Source organism: Dendropsophus ebraccatus, chromosome 4 (assembly GCF_027789765.1).
Source record: "Dendropsophus ebraccatus isolate aDenEbr1 chromosome 4, aDenEbr1.pat, whole genome shotgun sequence".
Classification (NCBI taxonomy): domain Eukaryota; kingdom Metazoa; phylum Chordata; class Amphibia; order Anura; family Hylidae; genus Dendropsophus; species Dendropsophus ebraccatus.
Window position 1 is genome coordinate 61,880,839 of NC_091457.1, and position 9,415 is coordinate 61,890,253.

Genomic DNA, 9,415 nt, shown 5'->3' on the forward strand with positions numbered 1-9,415 from the left:
AGCTCCAGCTAAACCTCCTGTAACATCAGAGATGGCGCGTTGACACGGGGGAGAGAAACTGGGGGTCAATACAAGTTTTGTAGTCCTACCATTTTCCATTTCGTGTCAGTGGGGAAACCCCAGAAAAGCCACTGAAGCCAGGACTATTGGTAATAACATTATATTAGAAAGTTATATATCTTTGGGTGATCGTTTCATTTAAATACCATTTTCTCATACTGCAGAACCTCAAGCACAGCGGATAAGCGGCACCACAAATACACAAAGGAATACGACCACTAGCGTGTAACTGACGGATCTGTTACATCAGTGGTGCTAACTTTAGAAGTTCATAATAAATCCAGTAACAAAAAAAAAACAAAAAACGAAGTTGCACTTACCCAAGATGTCTTCTTAACCTTTATTTTTTATTTTAACACTGGGCATGGTGCGGACATATACTGAGCAGACGATACGTGAACGGAGTACCATTCTGAATATACGCATCAAAATCCTTGGGCAAATACACAGGCTACACACTGTACATCTGTCGCAGAAAACTGAAAGAATGTCAAACTCCAGCTGTGGATTGCACAATGGATTTTTCCTGTGTGTGAACATACCCCGACTATTTAATAGCTCACTGATGAAGAATGCCAAATGTGACTGGAAAACAGACTTCTTGTTCCACTGAAACTTGTTCAGAGCTTCTGTAACAGCTGTGACAACTTTGGCCTTACTGGCTCGTGTACAGACAGCAAAGTCCACAGTCCATTAAAATCTACACATATCTAAGTCTAATGCTAGCCAACAGATTTAGTGGCTGATAATCGATATATCAGATATGCTATTCAATCAGAAAGTGCTTCATTCATGGCTGTGTACCATAATGACTATCACCCAAGACAGGAGGTAAGAGTGATCAGTGGGGTCCAACCACTGTGCCCCTGTTTGAATAGAATACACTGAATACAGCTGACAAAAGTATAGCCTTTGGCTATCTGCAGCAGATCTATAGGTAATGAATGGAGAAACAATGTACGGCCAAGATTGCTGCTCGGTTCTGACCAGAGAGCCAGGTTCCTTGTTAACAAGATTGTGGCCAGCAGTGCAACCCCAACCGATCAGGCATGTATGATATATCCTGTGAATAGGTGACAAGTTCTCTTGATACCACGTAGAGATGAGCGAACCTCAAGCATGCTCGAGTCCATCCGAACCCAAACGTTCGACTTTTGATTAGCGGTGGTGGCTGAAGTTGGATAAAGCCCTAAGGCTATGTGGAAATCATGGATATAGTCATTGGCTGTATCCATGTTTTCCAGACAACCTTAGAGCTTTATCCAAGGTCAGCAGCCCCAGCTAATCAAATACCGAACGTTCGGGTTTCAATTGACTTGAACCCGGTTCACTTATCTCTAGATACCACCCCTACGAGAAAGATTGATCAAGCATTCTTATTAGTAAGATTCTCTTTATTGGACATATCAGCCAATCAAAGCTTTTCTTTTGTTTTACCCAAGCAAAATGAAAGCGGAGCTCTGATTGGCTGTTACCGGTAAAATGCCCCAGTCTGCTTTATTCTTCTTGCCTGTAGTAGTCAGCCGTATAAGGAAACTCCAAAAACATTTCTTTTGCCCTGTTACTACAACATAACGGACATGTAGGGCACTGCTCACTTTTTTCCTCCGAGGCAAATTTTGTGAACGTTGCTTGACACACATCACTAACAAATATCTGAGGCGTGGATAAGCACACCGTATAGGGAAGAACCACACACTAAGCTTTTCAGTACAGTGAAGAAAACAAAAACAGCTAAGGCTGGGTTTATACTGCATTTTTTCAGTCCATTTTTTTCCCCCATCTGTATTATGCAAAAAAAATGGACGCAAAACAAATGTATTTATGTGCACCTGTTTTTCCATTGACTTCCAGAGATAGATATATAAAAAAAGTGTAAATAATAAATGGAACACACTTTTAAACGTACACAAAAACGTGGTCAACCACTATTTTTGTGTACTTAAAAAAAAAAAAAAAACTGATGTGTTTGGATCTTTTTATTATGAAAGTCAATGGAAAAACGGATGCACACAAATACATCACTTTTTTTTTGCATAAAACAGATTTAAAAATAAAACAGACAGCAAAAACAGCGCGACCCCAGCCTTTACAAACCCAAGGTGCATTTAAGTGTAACTCTCATAAAATATTACAGTACACATAGTACAAGAAACCCTGCAATAGAGGATTTTTTGCCTAATAAAACCTTTCTGTACTCAAACATCCCCCACACACACACAAACATTTTTATCTGCGCATTATCAGAAAAAATAGCCTCCATTACAGAGAAGTGAAAACAGGTTTCAGAGTCCATTATAACCAATGGAGGGGGGAGGGGCCGAGGAGGAGGAACGAGTAAGGAGAGGAGAGAACCAGCCCAGCAGTTTGGAGACTGTATGTATACACTACGGCCATTGTTCTATACACTAAAATGCAGTGTATAGTGTACTTGCAAAAACGATTGTTTATTGTAAAAATAGCGTATAAATGTCATGCCAGGAGCAAGGAAATTGAATGTCCATGGCTGTCATTGCAGCAGAAACAGTCCAGGACAGGAATTTACTGTCCATGTTTCACAAAGGGAACACGGAAGGTGTCAATGCGGCCTTACACAGGTAAAATAAAGCAGCAAACGTAAAGGTTAAAGGAGAAGTCTGGTGAAAATTTTTATTTAAGTATTGTATTGCCCCTCAAAAGTTATACAAATCCCCAATATACACTTATTTCGTGAAATGCTTATAAAGAGCTTTTTCCCCACACACTTACTACTGCATCAAGTCTTAACTTCCTGGATAAAATGGTGACTGTGGCTGCTGGAGAGGATGATGGCAGAGGGATGCTCATTGTCCCTCCAGTGCCCTGTGTCCCTCAGTGTCCCCCTGCCATCATCCTCTCCAGCAGCAACAGCCCACACAGCTCTGGTAGTCGGGTCGTGACATCACCATTTTATCCAGGAAGTGAAGCCTTGATGCAGTAGTAAGTGCAGGGAAAAAGCTCTTTATAAGCATTTCCCATAATAAGTGTATATTGGTGATTTGTATAACTTTTGGGGGGGCAATACAATACTTTAATAAAACTTTTCACTGGACTTCTCCTTTAATTTACACAGCACATTTGTTGCAGACATTTTATGGATGAAAATCTTTGGCATTTATCTTCGGGTTATTACAAATATTTTGTACTGCATGCATTGGTCATGTGTGAATTCACCTTAAACTTCACTTGCCAGTTCTCCATATGCCAGACTTGCAGAAAGCGAAGTTATCACTCTGACCTCATTCACACCAACATAGTTGATGTTTTTCTCTTGTACAAATGTCATGCAACACAACTTATATTTAATTTGTCAGCTGCAATTAACCTTTCAAACCACTGGGTTTACATATATCCGGCATCCTTCTTTTGTGACAACTGATGGCAGAAATGCATCAGTTGCTCTATCATTTCTTTTTTTTTTTTTACATATGAAACATTAAGGCCTGACAGCAGAACACAGCAAGCAGCGTTGGGATGTGCGGTGGGTCCGGCGGCCCGATTACCACGACGGAAGCTTTAAACTGTTCCACTGAAATTAATGGGATTAGTTCAAAGATGCGTTTCCCCCTGGCACTTTTCTACTGCACTGGAGGGAAACGCTGCTGGATAAGTGTAAACCTGGCCTAAGATAGCTGATATGTCAAGGAGACATAGGGTACCTTTCACATATCCAGTTGTGCTCCCAAAATGCAGAAAAAAGCTTTTACTCTCAAGTGCCATACAGCAATTCCAAATTCCTGAAGTGCTGTGACCCATCCTCACTCCTCCTCCCAACCCTATACCTTCTTGATTAATAGTCAGCCAGATCAGGGTCAGGGATAGGTGGAAGAAGGAAGCACAGATATGAAAAGTACCACGTGTCTCCCTGACCTAACAGCTGTCTAATCCTCTAATGGTGTGTTCATACAGAGAGATATATGTGACATTTTTTTAGGCCAAAGCCAAGAATGGATTTAAAAAGGGGATAGATTCCAGTCTTTCCTTTTTGGCCTGTTCTCAGTTTATAGTCTGTTCCTGGCTTTGGCTTAATAAAGTGTCAGCAGTTTGAATGTAAATTGTAGCTGACAGATCCAGTTGATCCAATGGAAACAAATGGAATCAAATGAGAACAACTGTTTACATGGAAACGAACACAAAAAGCTGCATATGTTCTGTATAAAAGGGAGACTTAACATGCTAAGAATTTGCAACATAGACATAAATATAATATATCTATATCAACACATCTATATGGCTGTGTGATTGCGCTAAATAACATGTGGCCCTTCAGTTAGCTGTCAAGTGGTTTAGTTGCCAACTATGAAACTAGCCACAATTGTTTATGTGCATCGCTGAAAGAGGAAAATGAGATGGGAAGACCCATTAGGGACAGGACTGATGTGAATGACGGCAAATTCTGCACAATGCTCAGGAAATAATCACAGCCTAACACTGGGTTTCTTGAAGGGCTTACCGAAACAATTTTACAAATACTAATCTAAAAGAGTGACCGTTAAAAGGGATTACGTTGGCAGTTGCGTTTAGGAGCAGTATTCACAAAAACAATTTTATAAATCCACAAAGATAAAGACACTTCAAGATGAAACTTGGTATATGTGGAGACCTAAACAAGGAAACAAAATATTAGGGAGTCCAGGCACACATGAATGGGTGGACTGCTGACTTAAAGGGGTAGGGCGGCGCTCAGAAATTATTCACAGAATAACACACATTACAAAGTTATACAACTTTGTAATGTATGTTATGTCTGTGAATCGCCCCGGTCCCGGTGTCCCCCCCCCCCACCCGTGTACCCGGAAGTGTTGGTGCATTATACATTACCTGATCCGTGTCGAGGGCCGTCCGCCATCTTGTGCCAAACGTCATCTTCGGACGGACGGCCGAGTCGCTGCCTCACGTCCCCCCTCCGCCGCGTCACAATTGTGCTCAGCCGCGATTGGCTTAGCACAGTTATGCTCAGCCAATCGCGGCTGAGCATCGGATGACACTGCAGAGGGCGGCCGGCATTCGGAGCTGTTCGCCGTCCGCCCGAAGAAGACGTCACTCGCTGAAGATCGGAGATGGGTGTCGGCACGTGACAGGTATGTATATCGCACCACACTTCCGGGTACACGGGTGGGGGTGGTGGGACACGGGGAAGGGGGCCATTCACAGACATAACATACATTACAAAGTTGTATAACTTTGTAATGTGTGTTAGTCTGTGAATAATTCTTTACCGCCACACTACCCCTTTAAAATCATAAGGTTTGGGTTTTGAGTGAGAAAAACATAGAAAGCTTCAGTGACAGGCACAGGATCAGTAAGCAGCCTACAGGAGTCCTACTGCGGACATGTGTGCAATGCAAACCCTGCTCTTCCAACTTCTGACATACAGACATTTCCACAAACTGTGTAGTGACCCAAGGGTCACGGCATTGCAGGTAGATTCGGGTCATAACATCAACCAACCCCACCGGCCATCTATTGTGTATAGAGAACACAATACAAATAAATGAAATAGAAGCAGTAGGTGTCTTCAAATACCACATAGGGTACAGGTCTTTGTGTATGGATAATGATAAGATTGTGTCTTCAGGTGTGGGCACATAACAGGTGGAGGAAACATGGTGAGGTACAGGTCAGTGACAGGAAGTGTGTACGAGGCAAGGTGCCTGAAAGGAGGATGATATAAGAAGATGTACACGTCTGACAGGACATATGGAATGAGGTACAGGTCTGCAACAGGTCACTGGCAGGGGGAGAGTTTGAGGCGAGATACAGGTCCATGACAGGAGAAAGGTATGACATGAGGTACTGATATGTGAAAGGCGGAGGATACAGCGCGAGGTACAGGTCCATGACAGGAGAAAGGTATAACATTAGGTACTGGTATACAGGCAGAGGGTACGGAGGGAGGTGACTGGCAATGGGTAGGGGTGAAGTTCCTGACAGTAGGAGTGTATAAGCCAAGATAGAGGTCAGTGACATGAGGAATATGATGTGAAAAACAGGTCTGTGACATGAGGAAAGTAGGGGGTAAGATACAGGTAGCTGACAGGAGGATATGAGGTGAGGCAGATGTCAGTGACAGAAGGTAGGATGTAAGGTGCAGGTGCCTGACAGGATGAAGGTAGAGGGCTGGGGTACGGGTCTATGACAGAAAAAAAAATTTAAGGTCCAAAACCCTCACAGGAGAAGGGTATGAGATGAGGTCCAGGGAATGACAGGGGAAGGGTATGAGGTGAGGTGCAGGGGTCAGTGACAGGGGGAGGGTATGGGGTGAGGTGCAGGGGTCAGTGACAGGGGGAGGGTATGGGGTGAGGTGCAGGGGTCAGTGACAGGGGGAGGGTATGGGGTGAGGTGCAGGGGTCAGTGACAGGGGGAGGGTATGGGGTGAGGTGCAGGGGTCAGTGACAGGGGGAGGGTATGGGGTGAGGTGCAGGGGTCAGTGACAGGGGGAGGGTATGGGGTGAGGTGCAGGGGTCAGTGACAGGGGGAGGGTATGGGGTGAGGTGCAGGGGTCAGTGACAGGGGGAGGGTATGGGGTGAGGTGCAGGGGTCAGTGACAGGGGGAGGGTATGGGGTGAGGTGCAGGGGTCAGTGACAGGGGGAGGGTATGGGGTGAGGTGCAGGGGTCAGTGACAGGGGGAGGGTATGGGGTGAGGTGCAGGGGTCAGTGACAGGGGGAGGGTATGGGGTGAGGTGCAGGGGTCAGTGACGGGGAGGGTATGAGGTGAGGTGCAGGGGTCAGTGACAGGGGGAGGGTATGAGGTGAGGTGCAGGGGTCAGTGACAGGGGGAGGGTATGAGGTGAGGTGCAGGGGTCAGTGACAGGGGGAGGGTATGAGGTGAGGTGCAGGGGTCAGTGACAGGGGGAGGGTATGAGGTGAGGTGCAGGGGTCAGTGACAGGGGGAGGGTATGAGGTGAGGTGCAGGGGTCAGTGACAGGGGGAGGGTATGAGGTGAGGTGCAGGGGTCAGTGACAGGGGGTGGGTATGGGGTGAGGTGCAGGGGTCAGTGACAGGGGGAGGGTATGAGGTGAGGTGCAGGGGTCAGTGACAGGGGGAGGGTATGAGGTGAGGTGCAGGGGTCAGTGACAGGGGGAGGGTATGAGGTGAGGTGCAGGGGTCAGTGACAGGGGGAGGGTATGAGGTGAGGTGCAGGGGTCAGTGACAGGGGGAGGGTATGAGGTGAGGTGCAGGGGTCAGTGACAGGGGGAGGGTATGAGGTGAGGTGCAGGGGTCAGTGACAGGGGGAGGGTATGTGGTGAGGTGCAGGGGTCAGTGACAGGGGGAGGGTATGAGGTGAGGTGCAGGGGTCAGTGACAGGGGGAGGGTATGAGGTGAGGTGCAGGGGTCAGTGACAGGGGGAGGGTATGAGGTGAGGTGCAGGGGTCAGTGACGGGGGAGGGTATGAGGTGAGGTGCAGGGGTCAGTGACAGGGGGAGGGTATGGGGTGAGGTGCAGGGGTCAGTGACAGGGGGAGGGTATGAGGTGAGGTGCAGGGGTCAGTGACAGGGGGAGGGTATGAGGTGAGGTGCAGGGGTCAGTGACAGGGGGAGGGTATGAGGTGAGGTGCAGGGGTCAGTGACAGGGGGAGGGTATGGGGTGAGGTGCAGGGGTCAGTGACAGGGGGAGGGTATGAGGTGAGGTGCAGGGGTCAGTGACAGGGGGAGGGTATGAGGTGAGGTGCAGGGGTCAGTGACAGGGGGAGGGTATGAGGTGAGGTGCAGGGGTCAGTGACAGGGGGAGGGTATGAGGTGAGGTGCAGGGGTCAGTGACAGGGGGAGGGTATGGGGTGAGGTGCAGGGGTCAGTGACAGGGGGAGGGTATGTGGTGAGGTGCAGGGGTCAGTGACAGGGGGAGGGTATGAGGTGAGGTGCAGGGGTCAGTGACAGGGGGAGGGTATGAGGTGAGGTGCAGGGGTCAGTGACAGGGGGAGGGTATGAGGTGAGGTGCAGGGGTCAGTGACAGGGGGAGGGTATGAGGTGAGGTGCAGGGGTCAGTGACAGGGGGAGGGTATGAGGTGAGGTGCAGGGGTCAGTGACAGGGGGAGGGTATGAGGTGAGGTGCAGGGGTCAGTGACAGGGGGAGGGCATGAGGTGAGGTGCAGGGGTCAGTGACAGGAGGAGGGTATGAGGGCAGGAGCAGCAGGGTATGAGGGCAGGACCAGGAGGGTATGAGGGCGGCACTCACCCTATGACCTCGTCGCTGTAGTTGCGGCTCTTCCAGGGTGTCCCCTTGTAGGCGGCTCCGTGACTCCCGGGGGCCCCGGCCTGCAGCAGGCTGTAGTTGAGGCCGAAGGTGCTGGCCTTGTTGTCCCGCTTGCGCTTGTTGCGGTTGCCGTGCTCCTTCCTCCAGCCCCCGGGGCTCGGGCTGACCGGCTGCTGCTGCTGGTGGTTGTTGTTGTTGGTCTCCAGGGCCAGGAAGTCTCCCTGCTCGGCCAGCGGAGGGGTGGCGGGGGCCGGTGAGGAGGCCTGGGCCGGCCCGGTGTCCCGGTACATGGTGGCCTCACAGCCGGAGGAGCTGCTGGTGGAGGAGCCGCTGTGTGCGGGGGACGAGGCCGGGCTGCTGTGGCTGAAGTACAGGTTCCGCAGGCCTTGCGTCGTCTCCCAGATCTGCATCCACAGGCTGTTCGAGGGGCCGAGCTGTTCTGGCTGGAACCAGGCGATCCGAGGATCCATCAAACGGAGCCTGGGGCCCCCGTCCTCCCGTCACCCGAGCGGCCCCAGCCCTTCTCCTGCCCGAAAATAACGGTGTGCCCGAGTGCCGGTCCGTACGGTGCGTGTCCCTCAGTCCTTGCGGCAGCGATCGGTGAGCCAGCCGTGCGCTCCGTCTCCTCCTCCCTCCGAGGCTCCCCAGTAACTGCTGCCCTCCCACACCCCTGCTAGCTCTCCTGGCTGCTCCCAGTCCCCTCCCCCCGGCCGCGGCTACACACTACAACACGAAGTAAAAACACGACAAGAGCCGAGAGGCTTCACGGTGACGGCGGCGCGGCCCCCCGGGAGCTAACACCCGTTAACGTGAGGGGGTTCCATGCGCTCCAGATCTCGGTTCCTGTCACACCGGCCACAGCAATGGCGGCTCCTCCCTCCCCCTAACTCGTTGCCTTACTGCGCATGCGTTACAACCTCGGTACAGTCCACGCCTACCACACACACGATTCATCCGCTCAAAACCTATAGCGCGGGGAGGTGGGCGGGGCCGGGGGACGTCACGACGACAAGTCGCAGATCAAATTTAAAGAATCAACTAGAAGCTCCGCCATAGCGAGTGAGACTGGAAGGGAGTTACTAGAGGGAGGTCGCCCTGTGCAGCCAGTAATCTAGCCTGGTCATCATAGAGACGACTAGGGAG

The 9,415-nt window shown here is 49.9% G+C and overlaps 1 protein-coding gene across 2 annotated transcripts in view; it reads right to left on the reverse strand.

Moving 5' to 3' along the window:
* The window catches only part of TENT4B (terminal nucleotidyltransferase 4B), a 51,113-nt gene extending 41,909 nt beyond the window's left edge, over nucleotides 1-9,204 (reverse strand). For both annotated transcript variants that reach the window (XM_069965943.1, XM_069965942.1), the window contains exon 1: nucleotides 8,255-9,204. In XM_069965943.1, the coding sequence (XP_069822044.1) occupies nucleotides 8,255-8,742 (488 nt within the window). In that variant the 5' untranslated portion in view covers nucleotides 8,743-9,204. The remainder of the gene's footprint in view (nucleotides 1-8,254) is intronic.
* Nucleotides 9,205-9,415: the final 211 nt, after the last annotated feature.